Here is a 26290-nt window from a genome sequence, read left to right on the forward strand (position 1 = left end):
GGGGGGGGGGGTGGCTCAGTGCCGCTTTTCTTCGTGGTCCCTTTTTCCCCAGGTGGCCACAGGCATGTTCAGTATCTGCCTGGCTTCACAGAGCCACCAGCGTGACCCTCACCGAGGGGGATGCTCATCATTAGACACCTCGAGCCCCCCCTAGGAGCCCATCGGGGAGGGGACGGGGGAGTGGGGTGCATGGCAGGAGCTGCGTTGAGCACTGGGGGTCCTGCGTCTTGTCGTTGGAAAAGTGCCCCGGGAGGGGATGGCACGTGAGAGCAGAGCAAGTTGGGGTCTTACGGGAGCAAAACACCTCCGCTCGGCCTGGAGGAAGGTGGTGGGGGCGAGTCCCCCCCGCTGGCATGTAAGCTGGGACCGTAGGGAAGCTCTGTAGTGCTGAAGAGGAGGTGAGGCTGAAGGCTCGCTCCCACCCCGTCGGGATCTCATGCTGGTGGGCCTTGCTGGAGGGGAGGCTGGGGGATGGAGACCAGCCCTGCTCACGCATCTGTTGCGGTTCCCAAATTCAGGTAGCGCCTGCGGTGAGAGGAAAATTGGGGTGGGGGGGGGGGGGGTGGCTCAGTGCCACTTTTCTTCGCGGTCCCCTTTTCCCCAGGTGGCCACAGATGTATTCAATATCTGCCTGGCTTCGCAGAGCCACCAGCATGACCCTTACCGAGGGGGATGCTCATCATTAGACACCTCGAGCCCCCCCTAGGAGCCCATCTCCCCACCTTAGTAGCCAGGACGTGTTTGTTTTACGAGGGAAACTCTTTGCCCAGTGGGAGGACACTGGGAAGCGGCAGGGCCCCTGCCCCAGAGTTGTTTTGCAACCCTGCCACTTCATTTCTGTGCCCTGGGGGGCAGGAGCCAGGCAGGGAGCCACGGTGGGGGTGCTGGCTGCTGCTTCCCCCCCCAACAAGACTAGCCCTCCAACAAGCCTCTCTGCCCTGGGCATGGCATCCAGGGGTGCTGCTTGCCGGGCAGGGGGCAGCCACCCAAAGTTGGTGCTGTGAACTCTGTGCACGCGTGGGTCTCCCTCCTGGTGATGGGGGGGGGTGTAGATGAGGAGTTGTCTGCACGTTTTGGGATGTGTCACCCCCCCCACCTCGGGGCGAGCGTGCTGCAGCGATGCCTTCCAAGTGCTGCAGTCACACTTGTGTCAGGAGAGAGCTTTTTTGGCTCGCAACTCCCCGGCGGCGTGGGCTTTGCCTGGCGTGGGGGTGTGTGTGTGTGTGTGCGCCAGTGTGCCCCTCCACACCGGCAGCAGCGTGCCCAAACGATGGGGGGGGGGTCACCCCTACCTGCCCCCTACGCTCACCCACCCATCCTCCTGGCACCCAGACCCCCTGGCACCTCCCGGGCGTCCGCTGCTGCTCACAGTTGTGTTTTCCAGCTGGTCCCAAAGTCCTGAGTCACTCTGGCGTTTCCATGGAAACAGCCTTGCTGGCGGGAAGCAGTTTTGGGGGTAGAGGGTGCTGGTAGCTGGACCGGCCACCGGGCAGGTCCTGGGGAGGGAGGGCTTGTGGGGCACAAGCGCATCACCCTGGGGCTTGTGCCAGGGCTGGAGGAAGCAGGCACCCGTGTTGTGGTGTTGCACGGACCCTCACACCACCTTCTGCTCCCTTTTTCCTTCTGCCCTCCCCGGGAAGCACAGAGGGATGTCCCTGGCAGCGGTGAGGGGGCTCCAGGATGAGCCCAGCCCCAGGGCTGAGGGCACAACTTCTGGGGAGCTGGTGAGAAAGGGGGACAGCCTGGAAGGCAGACACAAAGAGCAGGGGTGGATTTTTGACTGCTCTGGGAGAAAGCCCTTGGAAACACAGCAATGATGGGCAAGGAAGAGGTCTCCTGCCTAAAGCTGCCACCGCCCCCAAGTTGCCCCAACGTGGCCACCTCCAGGGAGCAGCAAGGGAACCTGAAAGGAAAGCTTTGGGGGGGGAGGCAGGGCAGCCACGCTCCTTGGGCTGCTGTAGGAACCCCCCAAACACACCCTGAGAAGAAGCTTTGACAAGTCCAGGGCGCTGCCCTGCCGAGCACCCGGCAGCTTTGGGAGGGAAGATGACAACTTGCACGATCCCAGCTGCCAGCCCAGCCTCCGGGTGCTGCAGGTCCTGCCAGCATGGCTCTAAAAGCAGGTCATTCCCATCAAACCTGGGAAGACCGTCCCCAAAGCGGGAAGTCCACCTCTGGGCATCTCCTCCCGGGCCTCCGTGGTGCTGCCGGCCGCGCTCGCTGCTCCCCGTGCCGGTGACTCACGGATGCCGTTGAGCTTAATTCATCACCTCCCATCTCCCCGGTGCTCCTGAGCTGGTCTTGCTGGCTTCTCGCCCGCCTTGGAGCAGCGCTGGGAGTTCAGAGGAAGAGGAGGAAGAAGGCAGGTGACTGTGCACCCACCGCCGGGGTGGGGAAAGCTGCACTGCTTGCGCCCATCCTCTCCGTTCCTCTGGAGCTCCTGGCGGTGGGATGTGGGGCAGGGGAGAGGAAAGGCTCAGCACCTTCAGTGCTCCTGTCCCCCTGGCCAGGAACCAGTTGCTCTGCATGGCTGCACTGCTTGCACCCATCCTCTCCTTTCCTCTGGAGCTCCCGGCGGTGGGATGTGGGGCAGGGGAGAGGAAAGGCTCAGCACCTTCAGTGCTCCTGTCCCCCTGGCCAGGAACCAGTTGCTCTGCGTCCATCCTGGGCAACCTGGTCCCGATGCGACCGCAGGCAGCCAGGTGGAGATGGGGGCAAGGCAGTGGAGCTGTGATGCTGTCCCCAGGGTCGGGGAAAGGGGCAGTGGTGACCCCAGCAGAGTGCGAGGGAGAGCCCGGGGGGTGTGGGTCTGCCAGCAGTGCCGGGGGGCTGGAAGGTACCGGTGATTTACCCCCACACCCCAGCTCTCCATCTCGTAGCCCCAGCTGCCCGGAGGGACCTACCGGCCTCAGCTCCCGCCCTCGGGCTGCATTTGCTCATCGTCTTTGGTGGAACTGAGCTGGAGCAGAGGGAGATTTCAGCTGGGAACACTTTAGCAGCTGCACGGCCAGCATTTCAGATGACTCCCATGGTCACAGCATCCCACATCCTAGGGCTGAGTAGCCACCACGGTGCATGCCTCACACGGGGCTCTGGCGTACAGCCCCACATGGGCACAGCCCTCGCTCCAGCTGCTGGTCCCAGTGTCTGTCGGTGCCTGAGGAGGAGCAGGCTAATTTAAGAAGAAGGTTCTCCCCTGGGCAAGGGTGGGAGAGTGAGGGGCTGTTCCTGCTGCTCGTGTGTGTAGGAGACATCCCCCTGCAGCGTGTCCGCTGCAGGTGGTGCTCATCCAGCCCGCTCCAAGCCCTCCTCGGCAGGTCCTTCACACCAGCCTGGCTGGTCCCCAACAGATGGAGTGTGAGTGGAGGGGGAGCCCTGCCCCGGGAGCCCCCCCGAGACCACCTGGCTGCCGGCCACCGCTGCCTCCCAAACCCAGGGCTGGGTGGAGTGGGAACCGTGTCTCCTGGGGGACAGGCAGTGACGGGAAGAGGTAGGAGAACCAGCCACGGGGCTGAGAGAAGGCTCTGGCTGGCTTTAAAGGCCACAGATGAGACATCAGGGAGGGAAGCCTTCTTCTCCCCAGACCTGCCCCTCCCCGGCTGGAGCTCGGACAGAAAGGGCACACGCCAAGAGTGAGGAGGGGCAGCCGAGGCTGAAGCCGGGCTGTGGTTTTGCATCTGCTCTGCTGGGGAGGTGAATCAACGCCCTGGTTCTTCCCCTCCACAGCTCATAGTGCACAGCCAAGGGGAGCAGTTCTGGGTGGGTGGAGATCCTGAATCGCTTGGGGCTGGCGATGCGGCAGGAATTGGGACCGAGGAGGCACTGGTCACCTCCTGCAGGGGAGCGGGCAGCAGGTTTCTGCCACATCCTGGGACAATCTGAGTGGCATCTGCTCCAGCATCCGTCAGCAGCACAGCGAGGAGCAGAAGTCGAGGTTGAGTGGGAAGGATGCAGTGTGGCTGCCCATCACTAGAGAGCAGGAAAGCCTTCCCACCGCAGCTTCCACCCAGACAGCACACCACAGCCCACCTGGTCCTCTCCTGACTTAGCAGACCTGGAAAAACCATTTTTTCCAAGGGATATAATATCCCTTGTAGACACCGGGGCCGGGTCTTCCCTCTGCAGGGTCGGTAACACCAGATCAGGAGCAGCAACAGCCAAACGTCTGCAACTTCTGTCCCCAGCCACATGCCATGTCCCTAGCAAGCAGCAGCCCAGGAGAAAGCAATCCTTATTCAAAGTGTCATTTTAGAATCATAGAATGGTTTGGGTTGGAAGGGACCTTTAAAGATCATCTAGTTCCAACCCCCCTGCCCTGGGCAGGGACACCTGGGTCTAAAGCATGGCTTTTGGTTCACAGACATGGCCATGGCTGGAGGGGGTGGCCTTCAGCAGCTATACTGGAGCCCCCACGCTGGGGTCCTGGCTCTGAAAACCCTGCTCCTGGCAAGAGGTCTCTGGAGCTGGTAGCTCCTGTAGCCTCCTGCCTGTGCCTGGGGAGGGCTGCTGGGGCAACTGGGAAATAATAAAATAGTTGAAAATTAAAAAAAAAAAAAGGAAGGAGGGTTTGTTTTTTTTTACTCACCTGCAGGTCTGAACAGCTCTCCCGGCATCACTTGCTGGGTGTCAGGGTCTCTCTGGGGAGCAGGACATGTTGAGGAGATGGGCACCACACACCACGCCAGCTGCCACAGGTTCTGTGGGGAATGCACACCAGGAGCATCACGCCATCCCAAGCCCATCAGGGATTTCAGCCTCCTCTGGGTTTGAACAGGCCCCACACGCTGGTCCATTGTCACTGCTTGGCTGAGGTCTTCCAGGAAGACCAGCAGCAGCTCCGACAGTCCCACCTGCAATGGCTGGTGTGCCAGAGCAGGGGACCAGGAGCTTGCCACCAGCTTGGGGCCAGCTCTCCCTGGGGACACACAGGGAGGGCAAGAGGAGTGGGGAAGAAGAAGGAACAGTGGTGATGATGCTGTGAAAGGGAAGGGCTGGCTCTGCTGGGCGGGGAGTGGAGATATTTGGGCCTGTCCTCTTGGTTTTGCCCAAGGAGGGTGGGCAAAGGCAGGTGGCTGCAGAGGCACACTCAGGAGTGAACATTCCACACATGGAAGGAAGACAGGCAAGGGAAAGGGGGTTGAGGGGAGTGGTGGTGTCTCCTTTGCATAGGAGTTTTGGCTTGTTCGGGGTTTCTGGGATGGGTCTTCTACCTCCTGCTCCCCAGCCCTGCTGGCCTTGGGGAAGATAGCACGTGGATGAGAAGCCCTGCGTGCTGGAGAGCAGCAGGGCAGAGTCTGTGAAAATTATTTGGTTAGTGAGCAGGGGGGAGATCCTGAAGTGCTATCCCGCTTGCATCCCCTCCCAGCAACGCCCCAGCTCCCCAAGCCATGGCAGGGGGTGCTCCTCACCTTGCTGGCCCTGAGCACCCCGTCCGAGCATCCTGCTCAGCTTCCCCTGCCCTTGCCCTTGGAGGGAGAAGCTGCAAGGCAGGGGTTAAGCATCACTAGACTGAACCTGGCTTGTGTAGCTACAGCCCTGCTCTTCCCTGCACCCACCTCTGGTGCCCAGGGCTCCTGCCACCGCGCTGTTGCCAAGAGAGGATGGAGGGGTTGCAGTTTCCTCATGCTTCCTCCTCTGTGGAATTGCTTTTCCCCCCCTCTGGTGTGCAGAATAGCAGAGGGGGGGGGGAATCCCAGAGCTGAGCAGGGTCTGGCTGGCACCACGAGCTCAGTGCCGGGGGCACACCAGGCTGGCAGCTAGGACAGCTCTGCCAGCTGCTCATCCCCAGCTGAGCTGGCCTGGCTGGTGGACCTCTAAGCAAAGAGGTTTGCAGCTCCAGGAGAGCCATCGCTGCTCTCCTGGTGCATCCTCTCAGCAAGCAGGACGTTGTTGGCCTGGATGGGCCATGCCTTGTCCTGCCAACTGGCCAGGAAGGATGAAGACAAGCCTCTCCAGGCCGTGCTTGGCACCATCCCCTGCCCTTTCCCTGCACTGGGTGTCGAAGGCACTGGCTGATGGGGTGGCAGGTGACTCACAAGGCAGCTGGGGAGGAGAGTTTGCAGCAGCTGGGTGGAGGCACGTAGACGGTGTGGCCACCGGGTTCTAACACCCCCCTGCCTGGGCTGCAGGTCATGGGGTGAGCTACGAGGCACAGGATTTGCTGGCACTCCCATCCTGGAAGGAGGTAGTCAGTCCCTGGGGCTGAAGTTCTGGCTGGAAGAGTCTCTCCAGGCTTGCCAGCCTCTGCCTGGTCCTCCTTGCTTCTGAAATGGGGCTCTGCAGTGTGGTGACTGGGGTCCACGTGGTTTTAGCTGATGTAGGGAGGGCATTTGCTGGTAACCCCCAGCAGCAGGATACTCGGGTCCTCTTTGGCAGTCTTTGCTCAACCCTCGACTTCTCTGTTGGGTTGCAGACACCGAGACGACCTGTGAAGAAGCTCCATGAAGGTGACCAGCCATGCAATGTTCCTGGAAGGCTGTCCTCCTACTAGCCTTGGCATCCATTGCAATCCAGTACACAGCAATCCGGACCTTCACCGCCAAGTCCTTCCACAGCTGCCCCATCCCCAACCCCGTGAACTGCAGCCTGAGCCAGGACACCGATGCGGCCGACAGGCTGTGCGACGAGAGCCCCACCTTCTCCTATAACCTCTCCAGGAAGACGCATGTCCTCATCCTCGCCACCACCCGCAGTGGCTCCTCCTTTGTGGGGCAGCTCTTTAACCAGCACTTCGATGTCTTCTATTTATTCGAGCCCCTCTACCACGTCCAGTACACCCTGATCCCAAAGCTGACCCAGAGCAAGAGTACCACGGACAGGAGGGTCATGCTGGGGGCCAGCCGAGACCTGCTGAGGAGCCTGTACGACTGCGACCTCTACTTCTTGGAGAACTACATCAAACCCCAGCCCGTCAACCACACCACCGACCGCCTCTTCCGCAGGGGAGCCAGCAAGGCCCTGTGCTCGCCCCCCGTCTGCGAGTCCCTGGGGGCCGTGGATCTCCACCTGGAGGAAGGAGACTGCGTGAAGAAGTGCGGCACCTTGAACCTGACGCTGGCCACCGAGTCCTGCAGAGAGCACGGGCACGTGGCCATCAAAACCGTGCGGGTGCCCGAGGTCAGCGACCTCCGGGCCCTGGTGGAGGACCCCCGGCTGAACTTGAAGGTCATCCAGCTGGTGAGGGACCCTCGTGGAATCCTGGCGTCCCGCAGCGAGACTTTCCGGGACACCTACCGGCTGTGGAGGATCTGGGACGGCACCGGTAGGAAGCCGTACAACCTGGACGTGACCCAGCTCACCACGGTGTGCGAGGACTTCTGGAACTCCGTGTCCACAGGCCTCAACCGGCCGCCGTGGCTCAAAGGCAAGTACATGCTGGTGCGGTACGAAGACCTGGCCAGGAACCCCATGAAAAAAACCGAGGAGATCTACGATTTCCTGGGCATCCCCATGGACAGCAACGTGGAGCGCTGGATACAGAACAACACCCGGGGAGACAGGTCCTCCTCCAAACACAAGTACGGGACGGTGCGTAACTCGGCGGCCACGGCGGAGAAGTGGCGGTTCCGGTTGTCCTACGAGATCGTGGCGTTCACCCAACACGCCTGCCAGCAGGTGCTGGCCCAGCTCGGCTACAAAACGGCCGGCTCCGAGGAGGAGCTCAAGAACCTCTCCATCAGCCTGGTGGAGGAGAGAGACTTCCTACCCTTCTCCTAAGGCAGCCCCCGGGGGGTGGCGGGGGGGGGGCTCCCCGCTTTTGATACGGATTGTTTCTAACTGTTGCCTTATTTTCTTTTCTTTTGGTCCCTCCTCCCCCCCCTCCCTTGTCTTTTTTTTTTCTCTCCAAAATTTGCACTAAACCTTGAGCGGGAATCTCAGCAGAGCCCAGGGGGAGCAGTGGCTGCCCCTCAGCAGGTTTCGGACGCAAGAGGAGTCGGGTCTCTCCAAGCCAAGAGCTAGAACTGTGGATGGGTAACAATGTTTACAAAATACACACACACACACAAACACACAAAAAAAATAATGTATAAAAGCAACCTTCAAGCTTTCCAAACCGAAGGGTACCTGGGGTACTGTACTTTTGCACTGTTTACTTTTACAATGTAAGAGGTAAATATAAATATAATTTATGAGCGGTGGTGTCCCCTCCAGAGTAAAGCCCCCCTTGCCCCCCCCGATGAGCAGGTGAGACTGGAAGCTGAACGTGGAACAACCTTCTCGTTTTTGATTTCAGTGCGACATGTCTGTTTGTTTTAAGTCCCATAATTGGGCTGGGCAGCTGGGCAGCTGCTCCTACATGGTTGTTTGGTGACACCTGTGATATTTCTTTGTGCCAAAAAACCCACAAAAGTTTAAAAAAAAAAAAAAAAGGGAAAAAAAAAAAAAAGAGGGTGGGGTGGGAAGTGATTGGGTGGTTTGGTAAAAGCCCAACACATTTAATGCTTTATTTCTGTGTTTTCTGTAAATAAAAGTGCAATAAAACTGACCTGGGGGTGAATTTCAACTGAAAGACCTCAGTGACTGAGCCAGGGGTGGGTGGATGGACAGATTCTCTGCAGGACAAGGCTGGGGGGAGCCACACCATGGCCCCCCGGGGCAGCAGGGAACAGTGGTCACCTCCCTTGGTGTGTGCAAGTTCACATCCAAACTGTGTCAAAATGCAAGTAATTTAGCCAAAAGTGAGAACCTGTGGTCATTTTACAGACCTGAGAGCTTGAAGTGCTCATGGTGCCACCACAATGAGCTCGGCCCCATCAACCTGCCCCTCCGGGTGGGTGGATGGACAGATTCTCTGCAGGACAAGGCTGGGGGGAGCCACACCATGGCCCCCCGGGGCAGCAGGGAACAGTGGTCACCTCCCTTGGTGTGTGCAAGTTCACATCCAAACTGTGTCAAAATGCAAGTAATTTAGCCAAAAGTGAGAACCTGTGGTCATTTTACAGACCTGAGAGCTTGAAGTGCTCATGGTGCCACCACGATGAGCCCGGCCCCATCAACCTGCCCCTCTTTGCCCCCCCGACCATGTCAGATGCTGTCAATACCAGTGTCGGTGTGTCCTGCCCTGGAGGACCAGAGAAAAGGGCTCAAGTTCAGGTCACAGAACTACCAGAATGAAAATGAGCAAACAAAAGGATGGTTCTGGCAATGCACAAGTTGTCCCCTCATGCACAGGGCTCCGAGTGAGCCCCGGCCACCCCAGGTCCATGGGCTGAGCAGGGCAGCGAGCAGCTGGATGGAAGAGTCTCTTTGGAACAGTTGTTAACCAGCTCCTCTGACCCGCTGGGACAGAGTCCTTCAAACACCCCAGCCCTCCAGGCACGTCCTACAGACCAACGGCAGCTACAGATGAGAAGCCACTGGGGCCAGTCCCCAGGGGACAGTAACATCCCAGCAGCTTCTCATCTCTGATGCTCCTGGAGCCAGGGACCCACAGAGAGACGTGACCGCAGCTCATCACACCCACCCATGGCTACATGCTCCCAGTGCTGGACCCGCTCCTCAGGCATCTTTGAGCCCACCTACCTGGGCAGGTCTCCTCTTCGAAGGCGTCTTCTGAGGTCTGCTGCCCACCAGCTCCCAGCCCAAGCTCTGAACTGGGAGAAGGTGAGACTGGGTGCTGCAGTCACACCTGCACACCCACCACTCTCAAGTGAGGTGGGGAAAGGTGTGACTGTGTGTGATTTTCTAGCACCCACAGCCTGGCTTAACATGGCAAACCTGCTCCAGCTGGGCTGCAGAACAGGTGAGCAGGGGTCATGTATCTGATGGCCTCTCTTCAGGGTTTGCAGCTGGAGCACCTCTAATTAAGCTGTGCTGTCTGCAAGGTGACAGAATAGTGTGGTTTGGGTTGGAAGGGACTTTAAAGATCACCTAGTTCCAACCCCCTGCCCTGGGCAGGGACACCTCCCACCAGACCAGGTTCCTCAAAGCCCCGTCCAACCTGGTCTTGAACCCCTCCAGGGATGGGGCAGCCACAGCTTCTCTGGGCAACCTGTTCTAGTGTCCCCCCACCCTCACAGGAAAGAATTTCTAGTATCGAATCTAAATCTCCCTTCTTTCAGTTTAAAACCATTACCCCTCGTCCTGTTGCTACACTCCCTCATAGAGTCCTACCTCCATCTCTCCTGTAGGCTGGCTCCAGCCCCGTGAGGAGGAATGGGGCAACAGTGAGGTTCCAACGAGGAGCAATGGGGCAACAGTGAGGAGCAATGGGGCAACAGCACGCACGTGTTGTGGGATGGGCACCTCCTCCATCTGCCTCCCCACAGCAGGCATGGGGGAAGCTCTCAGGAGAACCCCCCACCCTGGGCACCTCCACGCAAGAGCAATGAGGGTCTTTGCCCTGTCCTCTCCATCACCAAACCTGCTCCTGCCACCAGCTGGGTGCCCTCCAGGCCACGCTGCCCCCGGCCATGCCTGCGGGTGAGGATGGAGGAGCGGGGCAGGCGGCAGAGGTGGCCACAGCCAGCCTCGTCAGCAGGCCGGAGCAGCTGGCAGCAAGGCATCAACCAAATAAATGGCTTGATTGCCCCGTTATTAGTTACTAAATTAAACCTTTTGTCAGCACTTAGCAAATGCCGAGCTGCCGGCTCCTGGCCTCGACCCAGGAAAAGGGACACCCTGATCCAGGGCTGCCATCCTCCCTGGACCAGGGCTGTGTGTCCCCGGGAGGCTGGCTCTGCCCTGGGTGAGGTGGCCAAGGTGGCCACCGTGTGCCTTCCTGCTCCTGGCCAGCCAGGGAGCAAAGGCAGAGGGTCTGGTCACCCCGTGGGGCTCTGCAGCAGCTCTGGGATGTCAAACTGCCTTCTCCTGCGGGAGAAAGAGGTTTTTCCTCGTTTCCTCAGTTGGGAAAAGTGGCCACGCAGACCTACACAAAGGTAAAAGTGGCTGAAGAGGCAACATTTCCCATCTTCGGCTGTGGAGATGGCACTTTCGGGGTGAGTCCAGCCGTCCCCAGCCCGAAAGTCTTCTCGTGCGCTGGTCTTTAAACCAACACCAGAAATTTGAGTTTAGAAATCTTACCCCAACCGTTCTTACCCATCCCAATCAGGAAAGGCGCCTGCAGCAAAATGGCTCCCGAGTCGTGGTTGAAAGCCGTGTCCTACTTTAAGCAGGGACAGAGGTTCTGCCCCGCGTGGTGCCTCATGCACAGCCCTTAGGGGAGAGATCTGATTTCCCAAGGAATCTCTAACATCTTCCTTCAACTGCGCTTCCTCTCCTCATTTCCCTCCCCCCTACCCCCCCCGCCGCTGCACTAGAAACAAGAGCCAGCGTAACCCAGGTTTTTATCCTCAAATTTTACTGTAATTAAAATACAGAGATGCAGAATATTCCCAGAAACACACTGCAAAAACAAACCGAGCGAACAAATTCAGTAGGAAAAAAACCAATTACAGACGATGAAATGGTAAAGAACAGAAGTGTTCTCCGGAGCCCAGCGCCGTGCACGGGACCGCGCGGCCGCGGTGACGGCTTTGGGTGGCCCTTTGGGTGGCCAAAGGGCTCCACGGTCCCTGGAGAAGCAGAGTTGGGCCCTGGCATCCATCCTGGTGGCTCTGTGGCTCTCTCCAAGCCACCTCCACGTTCCCACTCGCCCCGTTGTTTTCCCAAGGATGACTTTGCAATGGAGACACAGAAATGACCCACCCCCGGGGGACTAAGAGCCAACGAGAGAAGCCAGAGGAATAAAAAAAAAAAAAAGTGGGTTTAAGAATTTCCACACACGAAAAAAAAACACCAGAGGGGACAGAGAGGGGTGGAAGACATGCACTTCTCTCCCAGCCAGGGGGGCTGTGGGGGCAGAGTCACCCTCTCTGCCCTCCCAGCCAATATGAGCGTGGATGTTTAATGAAGGTCTCGGTGAGAGCTTCGGAGAGCTCTGTCCAGGGGCAAGACAAAAAGCTAAGGGAGGGATAAAAAAGCAAAGGATAATGAGACCAGCAAAGCGAAGAGGGAGGACATGCCTGGGGGCTCTCCTCTCAGCTGGGGCACATTCCTCGGGTATGGGGGACACCCAGATGTGGCGGGGCACAGGGTTGCGTGTAGGGCCACATCCTACCTCCACCATGGGGAGCCTGGGGGAAATCTGGGAAGGCAGGGGGTGAGGAGGATGCTGATGTGGCGCTTGGACCATCCCTCGGGCACACTGATCTAGCTACATGGAAGCAGCAAGCAATGATTACTACTATGGAAGCAGGGCACCAGCCAGGTGTGGGCCACCACCGCACACCAAAACCTACATTTGTTCACTTTCCTCCCCATGCTCTTCCCTAGGACAACTCCATCACATCCACCCTCTGATTCAGAGCCTGTCCAAAGAAACAAATTCCCTCCACATGCTCCCCCTTACCTTGCTCCCCGACTCTTACTCTCTCCTCACCTCCTCCTGTCACCAGTCCCTCCTCATCTTCATACTGTCACCCGAAAGCTGGTACTACCAGCTTGTACTACCTCCCTTCATCCTTCCCTTGGTGATGCCCCCCAACTCTTGTACCAAGTCCCCCCTGCCCAGTATCAATGGAATTTATGTACAATGGTAGTTTTTGCCCTTCTTACCACGAAGCTGGGGTGGGAGACGGGCTGCACCAGTGGCCCAGGTAGACTTTGAGGTGGCTGAAGTCTTGGTAGTGGGGGAAAGAGGAAAGACAGGGCATCCATCAGGAGCCGAGAACTTCCCCATCTGATTCAGGTCCTACCATTCTGCAACCAAAGCTGTCAGGAGGCATCTTTGCTCTTAGACTGAGAACATCAACCTTGTTTTTCTTCTGCTCTGGCTCCAAGAGTGCCCAGAAAAGCAGCCTGGGGCTGGGTCACCTGGGTGAACTCAGCAGGCCTAGCATACTAATAGAGACAGACTTTCCAGAGACCTTTTGAGTCCTGCATAGTTATATATTCCTGAATGCCCATTAAATGGTGTGAGGCCCTGGTTTCGGAGCAGATTTAATCTTTTACCCGTACCTGCTAGTTTGCCCTCTTTTGCTATTTATGGTCCACGAGTTCCCCATTAGCTGGGCTCTAAGAACAGTGATTTAGGCTGTGAGTTCCCCTCACACCTCTTCTGCCCTTCTCCAGGCCATCCCACAAGGAAACAGCAGTTCCAGACAAATGAAGAAATTTACTCCATTTACTCCAAGAACGCACAGAAGAGTAGAAATAAAAAGATGGGAAACCCTCAGGACCCCCGTGGCCTTCCTTATCCCATTTCCCACCCCTGTCCTGCACACACGGTGCCTGCAGACAACGGTTTGGGAAGAACACACTGCCTCCTCCAGCCTGTGTGGGACATCTGCGAGCCAGAAGCACGACAAGCTTCCCATCACCTGCCCAGGGGTGGCTGGTGAAGTAAAGCCCCTTAGAAACTATCTTCACAGAATCATGGCATTGTTGCAGTTGGAAGGGACCTCTAGAGATCATCCAGTCCAACCCCCCTGCCAAAGCAGGGTTGCCCAGAGCACATCACTCAGGACGGCATCCAGGTGGGGCTTGGAGATCTCCAGAGAAGGGGACTCCACACCCTCCCTGGGCAGCCTCTTCCAGGGCTCTGCCACCCTCACCCCAAAGAAGCTCTTCCTCATATTTCAGTGGAACTTCCCATGTTCCAGCTTGTGCCCGTTGCCCCTCGTCCTGTCACTGGGAACCACTGAAAAGAGTCCGGCTCCATCCTCCTTCAACCCACCCTTTGGATACTTGTAAACATAGATGAGGTCTCCCCTCAGCCTTCTCTTCTCCAGGCTAAAGAGCCCCAGCTCTCTCAGCCTTTCCTCATCAGGGAGATGCTCCAATCCCTCAATCACCTTTGTTGCCCTATGTTGGACTCTTCCAGCAGTTCCCTGTCTCTCTTGAACTGGGGAGCCCCGAACTGGACGCAGGATTCCAGTTGTGGCCTCACCAGTGCAGAGCAGAGGGGGAGAAGGACCTCCCTTGACCTACTGGCCACACTCTTCCCAATGGCAGCCCAGGATCCCATTGGCCCTCTTGGCCACAAGGGCACATTGCTGGCTCATGGAGAGTTTATTATCCACCAGAACCTCCAGATCCTTCTCCTCAGTAGTGCTTTGCAGAAAGCTTCTCCTGCCCAAGGCGCGGGAGGGGCGGTTAGGAAGAAGAGTGTCTTCTGGCCCAACTGGTAAGAAACCATATCTCTCTAAGAGGGCTGGTGACAGCACGGCTCGTTACACACAGGCAGCTTTTAGCTCTGGGGTCAGAGCTGGCTTCAAGAGCAGCCTGTGATCTGGAATAAGGAAGGGGAGGCGCTCAGGGAGAGCGCTGAGCAGAGAGCTCCAGGCCGTGCAAACCGCCCTCCTGCTCCGCGGGGCATCCCAGACAAAGGAAGAACAGAGGAGACCTCTTCTGGCCTTGCCAACCGCCACGAGCACCCCAGCAAAGGGCAAGCACACATCAAGGCCTGATCTTTACTGTGAAACCGCTGCCTTCAGAGACAAAACCAAGGCGTCTGGGTCAACCTGGCCTTCGCCAGAACAAAAAGAGACAAAGCCAGGAAACGCACACGCGTACCAAGCGCCGTTTCCTCTTCAACAGAAGACGTAGGTTAAACCACCCTCGTGCTATCAAGAGGAACACGCCGTGGAGATCAGCCAACTTCTCGCCGCTGCAAACGGCAGGGACTACCCAGCGGAGGGTACGGCGAGAGGCTGACGCCAGCGGGACTCGCAGAGGGACACAGAGACGTAGGTCAGGCCCAAAACCACGGATTTAATAAAGGTCGGAATGAAAACCGCTTCACAAGCCCAAGAACATTCAGCAAAAATGTTGGAAGTGGGAGGTGGGGGGTGTTTCTACTTAAATATTCCCTGATGTCCGAGTCCTAAGCACAAGAGAGCAGCCAGGAAGCGCAACGGCCCCCGATGGGAAATGAAGATGAAGGAAGTTGGCTCCAGCGTCCAAAAGATAGGGCAGAGAGTAAACAAACCATAAATGGGAGAGAGGGGATTTTTCACATTCCTTTGGTTTCAATAAACTATGCTTTCGGGCAACAGAGGGGAAAACATCCTCTAAAACATTGCTTTTCTTTTGACCAGGACCTTTATACAAAAACTATACGCTGGAAGTGCCGCAGATGATGGTGTGAACTCCTCCGCAGCAGCAGTGGCACAGCTCTGCTTCCCTGGCCAAAGACATGTCCCTGGACTGACACACACGCACACGCTAACACAGATGCAGATTTATAAACTACAGCACAAGCACTGCTTCACTTCTCTATGCATCCCACACCTAACGACCTAGGCTAATCACCCGCCAAAGCCAGGAGCGGCAGAGTTAATGGTGGAGCCTGTGGCTTCCCTCATCCCGGGAGTTACAGGGGGAGTGAGTGTGTGTGTGTGTGTGTGTACGTGTGCGAGTGTGTGTGCAGGATGCCCCACAGCCCCCTTGAGCATCACGGGCCAGGCTGAGGATGGCTGTGACTCCCAGGTGAATGCAGGTGTCCGGGGTGTCTGCAGCACTATGAGTGTGGGTGGGCTTAATTAGTGCAACACGGTCATTTAGAGGAGCCGGGCTGGAGCCCCAAGAGCAGGGTGAGGAGGAGGAGTTGCTGGTGCCCCACGTGGGCTGGCTGCTGCTGGAGGACACTCAACCCTTTGGAGAAGCGTTCTCCAACATGAGACAGCCACTCCTGGGGTCACAAGGAGAACCTCCCCTCCCAACCCTGCAGCAGAACTTGGGTGGCATTTGGGAACAGGCTTGCTCGTGGTTATTAACGACGTCTGTGGAGTGAGAGCGTGGCCAGAATGGTGGTCAAAATGCCCCTGTTACAGATGGGGAAGCTGCCAGGACTTTATGGGTCAAACCCAGTTTGTGTCTCTGTGGAGCATCACTACCTGTGCTTGCAGCATCACACAGGCCTGGCAGATGCCACCATCACCTGGGAACGGGAACATACAGCAGCCTTCCTCTTCCTGCCTCTCACCAAGAAAATTTATGCAGAAGTTGATGGCCTGGGACATACGATACTCTTGCGTGGCATCATCCCTGGAGCTGCTCTGCTGAGCTTGTGGGTTCCTTCTCTGAAGGGTGCAATTCAGCCAGGGAGTAAGAGATTGGGAGCAGCTTGTGGGATGGGCCCTGCAAAGAAAAAACATAAGGGGTGCAGGGCGGGAGGGAGGCTTCCCCCTCTTCACAGTATCTCTCCTTTGTGTCAACGGGACTTTTCTTCTACAGTTCTCCGCCAGGCAGAGCCCCCAAACACACCTTCCAGAGCCAAGGGAAGGGGTGTTCCAGAGGCTGTCTTCCCAGCTGAAGTTGAATTTGACTACATCACCCACACTTCAAGCAAGGCATAGTTCCTCCCCCTCCCCTCTTACTCCCCCCGCCTCCAGGCAGATGGAGCCTAACACCCTCTCCCACCTTTCCCTGCTTCCAAGAGCAAGAGGAGGGAGGAAGGGAACTGCAAGACAGGGACAACGGCGCCTTGAAAGCCCTCAGACCAGAGATGGTTCCTGGAAGGTGGTGGGAGTGAAAGAAAGGCATTGACAGAGGCTCTGTGACCTTTGAGCCAGGCAGGCGGTGCTGAGCAGGCTGCAGCCAGAGTCTGCTGGGGTCCTCGACCCTCCCTGAAGAGGCTGGTTCCAACCCGAAGAGGTGCCGTGTAGGGGGAGAGGAGGGGCAGGTTGATCTTTCGGAAGGGAGCTTCAAGGAGTGGGGTGAGGTGGGGTGGGGGGACGGGCAGGATTAGTCAGCCTTGTCCTTCTTCTTGGCGGTGAAAGGGACTTTGCTGGCCACCGCGCTGCCCACCGCTCCGACGCCGCCGGTCACCGCCGAGACGCTGCCCTTCACCAGTCCGACGCCAGCAGCGGGGACGCTGGTCACGGCTGTTTTGGTGAGCTCCAGGCTCTTGCTGCCCACCCAGGCAACTCCTCCCAACGTGGCCCCCACGGCTCCCCGGGTGATACTGAACAGGCCGCCCGTCACCCTCCAGATCACCCCTGCCTGCTGCTGCGGGTGGTCCTTGCTGGCATCTGTGGGGAGAGAGAGAAAAGGACAGTCAGAAGCATCCACGTCAAAGACCTTCTCCCTGGGCACCTCTTCCAGTCCAGGAGGGTTCTCCACCATGGTTCACCCTCCTGTTATGTGCAGTTCCTCGCAGCCCCAGACCTCTTGGTGTCTGAAGGAGGGATCCCAGGTCTCCAGCCTGGCAGGAGAGGACATTGGGAGGGTGGGGAGTGGGAACAGAATCACTCATGTGACAGAGAAGGGAGGAAGGTGGCCCAGTTACAGCCCCAAACCTGCAAGCCTCAGTGCTGCGATGCAAAGCAAATCCCACGAAGAGGAGACATAATTCCCTTCCCCTGAGTGTTGGCCAACACAGGTACCTCACAGAGAGTGATGCCAGCACCGGAGGCACCAACTGCAGACGGCAAGAGCTGACGTCTGCGTGGCCTGCAGGTCCTCAGAAACATCTGTTTGGAGGCAGGTCCGCATGGATGCGGGATGCAGGACCAGGGCACGGCACAGACCCACCTGCCAGACAGCGAACCGCAGCGAAGACACGGTGACACGGACATCACCTCGGGTTGTACAAACCCTCCGGAGATCTCAGCAACATATTTAATAGTGTTAAGACAAGTGCTGAGGTTGCTACGCCATGTCGCTGCTGGTTTACCTGTGCCAATTGGACAGATATACCCACCTGGGCTGCCACCCCACCAGACTGCAGACATAGCCTTCACCGCTCACCACTTCTTGGGAGAGGGCTGAGGAGTCAACTCCTGCTCACGGGACCCAAACCTGACAGGTCTCCCACCAGCCTCCACCCAGTCTTCTGCCCTGGCATCAGCCAGCGATGCCCCCTGTGCGGGCAGCCAAGGAGGAGCTGCTCTTTTTGCAGGGAAGAGATATTTTGGATACTCTGACTTCCGATTCGCTGCCAGTTCCGTACTCGAGATGAGTAACTAATAATTGCAAAAATACAATAAAGCAATCCTGGCAGGAAAAGAGAAGCAAGCACCAGCTGGGAATACAGAACCCCTGGACCAGCAGCAGCCCTTCCATCCCACTACCTGCTCAGAGGAGAGGATGCAGAGGCTGATGCAGCAGGAGGGCTTTAGCCCCCATGCTAATTGCTCAACCCCGTTTCCTGAGGAGCGGGGACATGGCAGGGATGGAAGTGGCTTTCTGAAAGCCTGCCTAAAAATATGGTGCAGTTTTGCATCTGCAGAGAGCCCAGGATGGGAGCTGTGCAGAGCTCTGCAGAGGCTCCACCAGCACCCCAAGAAAGGGGCCATCTGCCCTGCACAGCCCTGTGCGCACCCGTCCCCCCCGGCATGGGACCAAAGAGGGGGACACCCCGGCTGTAGCATCCCAGTTCAGCCACCCGCTCAGACTGGGCTGCTCAGAGGGACTCACCCCCAACCTAAGCAGGGGCACAAGCTTAATACAGCCGCCGGGAAGTAGGCGAGAGCTGCTGGCTGTCTCTTTTGAGACCCCAGCCCTCCCACTGCATTCTCCAACACTCTCAGCTCCCTTTCCTCTAAAGCTCCCTGCTCCCCGAGAAGAAAAGCCCCCTCATTTATCCAGCCCGGCAGCAGCTTCCTTCCTCGATCACTAATAACATTTCCAGGTAGCAAAAAAACCCCACTTTGATGTCTCCACCCACTCTCCTTTCCAGGCGGGTCAGAGCTGATGCTGATGTACCCTGTGAATCCTTCCCAGCAGGGACCATCTTCCTGTTGTCGTGTGTAGGGTCTCCAAGCACTGCTCGAAAACAAGCTTTTTTCTTTTCTTCTTTTTTTTTTTTTTTTAAACAAACCAACCAGAAGTCTGACAGAAAACACTCGGCAGCAGCAGGGCAGGGATTTTATCCTTGGAAGCATCAGCTGCCCCGGGGGTGCTGGATGCACGCAGCTGAAGGGAGGACCTGACCTTGCCAAAGGGATCAGAGCTGCTGCCATTTTCTCTTAGGGAACAAATTAAGATGTCTTCAGATCCAAATTGCTAACTTTTCGGCACTTAACATAGGAGTTTGAGTCAGGAGATTTGATTCCTCTGGCTCCATCTCGAGCCAGGGAAGAGAAGGGGGCTTCTTCAGAGGAGGCTGCACACACTAACCTAACTTGGGGTGGCATGAGTCTGAGTTAAGTGATGTGATGATCCTTCCCTAGTTATTTTTATGCTGGATTCTTCTAAAATTCTGCAGATTTTGGAGTGTTACCAGGAGTTAAGGGTTCTTCCCCGAGCTTGACCCAGACTGTAGAGAGCTCTCCCCTGGGCAGGTCTTAGGACAGTGCCTGTGAGGAGTCTGGTGTTCACCAGCTCTGATGACTTGGAATAAGCCTTAGGCTACACACATCTAATAATCTGGGCAGCAAAAAGGAGTTTGAGAGGGACCAGTACAGAGTTTCTGGTGTAGTCTAAGCAGCTACAGTTCTACCTGGTATCAGACATAGGGCTTGCCCATTCCTCAACAGCTTCTCTATGTGTTTGGTTCTTCTCCCTCTCCTTCAATGTTACTGAGACCCCTTGGCTCCATTTCCCATTCAGTTGCAGCCTCCCAGCTGCTGCACACAGTTTATCCTGTACAGCCACTTGCGTTTTCTGTCTTCAGAAGGAGGGAGGGAAGAACAGAGGGATCCAGAATCATAGAATCATAGAATCATATGGGGTTGGAAGGGACCTCTGGAGATCATCTAGTCCAACCCCCCCCCACCGGAGCAGGTCTACCTACAGCACGTTGCACAGGAACGTGTCCAGGCGGGTTCTGAATGTCTCCAGAGAAAGAGATTCCACCACCTCTCTGGGCAGCATGTTCCAGGGCTCTGCCACCATCAAAGTAAAGAAGTTCTTCCTCATGTTTAGGTGGAACTTCTCATATTCAAGTTTGTGCCCATTTCCTCTTGTCCTGTCAATCCATGAGCCTTTAAAGCAGGACTCCACTCAGCAAAAATCAGTCTGGTGCTCCAAACAAACACCATCCTCAGAGGATGGCAGGTCTTGGCGTTCCCACTCCCAGGCCCAGGGAAGCAGGATCCTTTGCCTCCCATCAGAGGACTGCAATGCAGAAGCTCTGGGGATTAAAGACCTAGTGTCGTGCTCAGCTGCAGAACCAAAAAGTCTATCAATACAGCAATAATCTTCCTGGTTCTCCCCAGGTAAACCTGCATCTGAGGCTACCTGGAACCCCTCTGCCTATGTTCCAGTTGACCCGAGGCTGCTGGAGCTGCCCAGCTCTCTGAACAACACTAGTGTCACAATCCCTCAGATGATAGCTGGATGCCTGCAGCTGCCCCCAGGAGGCAACTGCAGATGAGATTGAGGGGGGACGTTACTCTGCCAGCAGAGAGCTAAAACGTATCGGAGACAAGTGTCAGGAAGTACTAATGAAGAAGGACAAGGACAAAGGTTCTTTCTGATGAAGCTAGGCAGAGACAAGAAACCTGCAGCACACTGGAGCACCAGTGCTCACACGCTGCTTGCACACCTGGTCTGGCAGCCATTCTCATGGTCCTTAGAGCTCCAGAGGCAGCCCTAGGAAGGGTGGAAGGCTCTTCCAGCAGCTCCAACATAGACCAGAAGCTTTACCATAAAAAAAAAAAAAAACCCAAACAAAACTCAGGTTTGAATAAAGGTGAAAACAGAAAGACATACCTTGTGACCCCGACCACAAGGGGCCACATCCCAACCTGGCAGAAGCTGAAATAGGTCATATTCGTTCTATATTCCAGATGATGTGTGGAAAGCTTTCTAGCCATCCCTGCTTAGTTTGTCTTCAGGACTGCTATAAACCCCACAGTAAGCTGTCATGTAAGATAAGCATCAGATTTACAGTGCAAATTAGTCTCACAGACAATGGAGTGAGCTAAGCATTTTGTTGGCACAGAGGAGCCCAGATTAAGGGCAAGAGAGACAGCAGAGATGAAATACACAAAATAATCAGAGAGACAGACACACAGCCTGAGCAGGGGAACAATTCTGTTCCCCGGAGCCCGCTGCAGCCCATGCTGCTCATGAAAGCTCTTCACCATCTGCCAAGCCCTTTTTCCTTTCCATCGATGACCTGGCCTCTTCGAGGGTCCCTTCAGCTTCACTTCACCCCATGTCAGCTTAGAAGAGAAGAAGGAGGAGAAAAAGAGATGAATAAAATGCGCTTTGGTGTGAAAACCCTCTCTGGGCTGGGGTCAGCACCCCACACAACAGGGTCTTCTCCTCGGCCACAGCCCTCCGTGGTCCCGCTGGCTTCCCTCCCGAGCAGGGGTCCTCCCTGCTGGGGCTCCAGACAGCGCTGGCTTTTCTCCTCTGATCCCAACAGCATCTGTGACTGAGGGCAGAAGCCAGATCAGTTTGTGGGTAATAACAGATACAACTCTCAAAGCTTCCACGGCGGCTCCTCCAGGGCTTTGCAACTGCATTGATTTGGTGAGAAGAAACGATAGCCCGCGCCGGTGCCCACCACAAATGGCACTGGCATTATCCTTCCCGGCAGTTGAGACGGCCGGCAGGGAGAATTCTTTACTTCAAGAAGGACTTGTACAAGTTGCTCTTTCCTACCAACTCATAAAAACAGCCCCAAGCCAGGAAAGCAGTGTCAGGGAGCAGCGCACGGATGGTTTTGCATCTTTAGGACACTTCCATCCCTGCTGGGCCCCAGGCAAAGGAGCTGGGCTGGCTCAGAGACCACAATGTAAACAGCCCATGTCATCAGCCTGTCCCTCAGCAGACGTGAGAGGAAGGGATGAGGTCACCAGTTCAAGCCTGAATTACGCCTCTGGCAGCTATTAAGGGACCACTGGTGGATTTAGGCAGGTTCCCCTACCTAGAAAAATGTTTGGTCTGGAGGAACAAGGAAGGGGTGGAGGGTCAGCTACTCGCACAGTCTAGTCCCAGCTTTGCCCAGCTGATTTTTAAGCAACACTGAGCAAATCGCTTTGACCTTTACTGCCTCTGCACCACTGTGATTGAGAACGTGTGATTTTCTAAAAGCCTTGGTTATTGAGTCATAAAAAAGCGTGTATGGCAGAGAAGTTTCCAGCCCTGATGTTTCCTGGAGAAAAACCTGAAAGTTTGATTCAAGTGCACTCTTCAGGCTCTGAGAACCCCAAATGGATTATTGTTATTTTTAACCTTGTGATTTTTTCGAGCCTACCTCAATTTGAGACGCGTGGGGCTGGCACTGCTGCTCCTCTTCCCCTTCCGTAAAGCGAGGCTGAAGTTAATGATCCCTATTTCCTTGTATTGCTGTGCTGTCATGAAGGTTAATTAGGTACAGTTGGCACGGGGCTTTAAGTGGGGAAATTGTATTTGTATCGTCGTGACTGGCGCTGACAGATTCCTGTTGACATTCTCAGCAGAGTCGCCCATGACGACTTCCAATTTATCTCTGGAGGGGTTTCCAGTTTCCAGACAAGTCACAAAGGCAGGAGAAAAGCTTGCCCCCTCCCCATGCACACCAGCCGCCGGTTGTGGAGCCACAAGAGTTTATGCTGTAGTTGAGACATGGGTGATATCCAGCGTTGGAACAGGCTCCCCAGGGATGTGGTTGAGGCACCATCCCTGGAGGTGTTCAAAAGACGGGGTGACATGCTCCTCAAGAATATGGTTTAGTGATTTTTTTATTGCTTATTTCTTATTTATTTTTTTTGTCAGAGTTAGGTTGATGGTTGGACTAGATGATCTTTAAGGTCCCTTCCAACCTAGACGATTCTATGATTCTATGAATACTCCTGTCCTAGCACAAGCAGCTGAAGCAGGTACAGACCGCTCTGACCCTTGGGCACAAATGAAATCTCGCTGTGCACGTTCTAGCAGGGCCCTTCTCCAGGGAATGGCCAACACTCTCTTGAGGGGAGACCTTCTTGCTCTCTACAACTCCCTGAAAGGAGGGTTTACAGAGGTGGGGGGCAGTCTCTTTTCTCAAGTCACAGGCGACAGGACTAGAGGAAACAGCCTCAAGTTGTGCCAGGGGAGGTTCAGATTGGATATTAGGAAAAATTTTGACACTGAAAGGGTTATCAAGCATTGGAATGGGCTGCCCAGGGAAGTGCTTGAGGCACCATCCCTGGAGGTATTCAAAAGATGGGTTGCCATGGTGCTGGGGGACATGTTTTAGTTATATTATTTTTTTTGTCAGAGTTAGGTTGATGGTTGGACTAGATGATCTTGAAAGTTCCCTTCCAACCCAGATGGTTCTATGATTCTTCCAGGTCTCCTCCATGCAGCTGGAAGAGGCTGAGCTGACCCTCGTGGGGCGCAGCTGTAGCGAGCGTTTACAGCTGAGCTGAAGGAACAGCCCTGCCACATCCTTCCTGGCATTTTAGGATCAAACGATTCCTCCAGGTCTCCTCCATGCAGCTGGACGAGGCTGAGCTGACCCTCATGGGGCGCAGCTGTAGCGAGCCTTTACAGCTGAGATGAAGGAACCCCGCCACATCCTTCCTGGCATTTTAGGATCAAAGCTCCAGATCCCGCAGTGTTAAAGGGAGCACTGCAAAACCTCTGCTCTTTAAGCACCCCCTGCTTCACTCCTGCCAGCAGTCCCACGCTGCAGCAGGTTGGAGATGGCTTCCCAGGCTCCCCAGCCCTGCTCAGCCCGGGTGCTGAATGCCACACGCCAAGACGGCTGCCACCAGCAAAAATCCTAGAAATGACACATAGAGTTTAGCCTTGGAGTTTTTAACTTTAGCTCCGTGATCAGCAAGGCACACTTCTTCACCTCTCCCTGCAAGGGGGTTGCTGGGGAAGCTACTGCAGGCAGCAAAACAAGGGCAGCTGTCTCCGCAGCCCCGCTCACCCCAGGGCTCTTTACTGGCACAATGAGCTTTAATTGCTCCTCACACACACCCCAGGAGCAGTATTAACTGCTGAAGCATCTACCTTGAAGCGCTGAGAGACAGGGTTCAGGAGGGTAAACAAACAGTGATATGGAGTGGCTTGTTTTCCTCCCCTGAGCCTCCGGGGAGAAGCAGCCGAAGCTCTGACTCTGGAAACGCGAGGCTTGGAGCTGCTTGGGAGTTTTCTGACTGGTCTTGTTGGGAAGCAACATGTCACCAAACCAGAAACACGGTGGTATTTGTTGAAACTGCCACTGAAAAGAGAATTCAGGGAGATCAGCCTGGGAGTAGCTAATAACCCGGTGGTTAAACCTTTGACCAGCCCTGAGTTGGCCAAGGACACTCCCCAGCCTCATGCACAGCTGCTAAATGGCCCCAACAGCACCTGAATATCATTTTCACTCTTTTTGTTGAACTCTTTCACTTTGCAAGAAGAGGTATTAATCGTAAGAGGAACATAAACTTGACCTCTCACTTCCCGAGCGCTTTCATTAACCAGAGCCAAGATATGCCCTGAGATGGGTTTTTTGTTCTTGAAAAAAATTAGCAGTTCCCTTGCCTTGCCCTCCTGCAGAAGAAGACTGTTTTCTTGCTCCAGAAATATCTCTTTCATACAGCCTGTAAGGAACAGCCAGAGTCCCCCTTCAACCACGATTCTCTTGGATGCTGTTGGTTCTTAATTCCTTATTTCCCCGCTAGGTTTACGAGGCCTCAGCTACCCTGGTGGCATAGACATGGTCTCCAGTGATGCTGAAGACCAGGAGAGCCCACAGCCCAGAGGTAATGCTCCTTCTGCTCTAGAAAAACACAAGTGAGGTGCAGGATAGAAAGCATCGTCTACTAAGAAGGACGTGGATAGGCTAGAAGCCTGGAGAGCTTTAACCTCTTATCTCAGAGTGCGCACGGGGACCAAGTCCTCAAAAGGTTGCCATCCTCTGATATAGATCACGAGTGCTTAAGGATGAGGACTTGCCCTTTTTATGGGCTTGTACAACAGCTGCCTTAAGGAGACCCTCATCTCATTGGAAGCAAATGTCATCTCCCACCACAGTGGCTGTAAGAAAGATGAGCCCACAGGCGAGTGCTAGAGCAAAGTTACAAGTGGCACTGCCCACTTAGGAAGAGAGAAATCTGGACATACCATTTCTACCTCCATCGTGACATCTCTTTCTATCAGTGTGGAATATACGCAGAAGGACAGGCTTTCGCTACTGGGCAGACAGGTCACTACACACCTACAGGATGTCTCACAGAATCACATGGGGTTGGAAGGGACCTCTGGAGATCATCCAGTCCAACCCCCCCTCCTGCCAAAGCAGGTCCACCTAAAGCAGGTTGCACAGGAACATGTCCAGGTGGGTTTTGAATGTCTCTAGAGAAGGAGACTCCACCACCTTCCTGGGCAGCCTCTTCCAGGGCTCTGCCACCCTCAGAGTAAAGAAGTTCCTCCTCATGTTTAGGTGGAACTTCTTATATTCAAGCTTGTGCCCATTTCCTCTTGTCTTATCCCTGGGCACAAGGCCACTGTGCCTCAAGGCCGCTGACAGAGTGGAGAGATGATCCCAAAAGGCACAGGATTTCAGCTTTCTCCAGGGAACCACGCACAGTGGCTGCTTCCTCCCCACCCACGCCAACCTCCAGGTCCTGTGAGAGGGGCATCAGGGCAGGTATGAACAGCAAGGGACAGCCATCAGCTGGGCTATACCTTCCCTCACGCTTCTGTTAAAAGCATCTGAAGTGGCCATCAGACTTTGTTTGAACTTTATGTCCCTCTCTGCCTGCAATTTCCACTCTCTGTTCCACCGACAAGCTCTTCAGTCAGTCAAGAGGATTGCTTAAAAGCCTGGCAAGGAAGAACACATAAAGCTTCACCAATGGCTCCTTCTCCTATCGGAGTCTCGTCGCTGAGACACGGAGACCTTGGATCACGAGGACTGGGATCACCTCCCGCTGCAAATTTGGGCTCTTGATCTCACTTTGGGGATCTGTGGGTGGAACTGGAATAATCAAGTAGACTCAGCGATTTGCAGTGGCCTCAACCTTTAATGGTCTGAGGAGGAGAGCTCTTTCAGACATGAAATTTTATTCCTTACAAACAGCTCCTCCTTGTTTTTGTGCCCAGGCTGGAGAGACCATCATTTTAAGCTGGCTCTTTGACCCGTGCTAGCTCAGCTCTTGTCAGGGCACATCACCTATTCTGCCAGTTCTGTAACAGTGGCTGCACATTCTTCACTGAGCTGCTTTCAGCCACCTGTGATAGCACCTGGCACAAAAAGACCCCAAAAGAATCAGAGGCTCTTGTTAAACAGCCTTGTTAATTCAGCTCTGATAAAGACGCGGGAGGAAAAAAAAAATAATCAATATTTGTAAAATGAAAAAGGACAAAATCCATAGAGAAATAAAGGTCATTTTCACGGTTCTATGAGGCCCCTACAAACAATGGAGAGTAAATAACATAATCCAAGCTTATGTAAGGAATGACTTTTCTTCCATGCTCTAGTGCTAGCCAGTGG

General features: G+C 55.4%; 2 protein-coding genes across 3 annotated transcripts in view; one reads left to right on the forward strand and one right to left on the reverse strand.

Moving 5' to 3' along the window:
- Positions 1-6387: 6387 nt before the first annotated feature.
- Positions 6388-8369, forward strand: CHST1 (carbohydrate (keratan sulfate Gal-6) sulfotransferase 1). The gene has a single exon (XM_014950139.1). The coding sequence runs from the start codon at positions 6457-6459 to the stop codon at positions 7714-7716; it is 1260 nt and encodes a 419-aa protein (XP_014805625.1). The 5' UTR covers positions 6388-6456; the 3' UTR covers positions 7717-8369.
- Positions 8370-14692: 6323 nt separating this feature from the next.
- The window catches only part of LOC106892847 (transmembrane protein 263-like), a 224896-nt gene continuing 213298 nt past the window's right edge, over positions 14693-26290 (reverse strand). For both annotated transcript variants that reach the window (XM_014950393.1, XM_014950394.1), the window contains one exon: positions 14693-16973. In XM_014950393.1, coding sequence (XP_014805879.1) covers positions 16687-16973 — 287 coding nt within the window. In that variant the 3' untranslated portion in view covers positions 14693-16686. The remainder of the gene's footprint in view (positions 16974-26290) is intronic.

The sequence above is a fragment of the Calidris pugnax genome, unplaced genomic scaffold, assembly GCF_001431845.1.
Source record: "Calidris pugnax isolate Ruff unplaced genomic scaffold, ASM143184v1 scaffold68, whole genome shotgun sequence".
Lineage (NCBI taxonomy): Eukaryota > Metazoa > Chordata > Aves > Charadriiformes > Scolopacidae > Calidris > Calidris pugnax.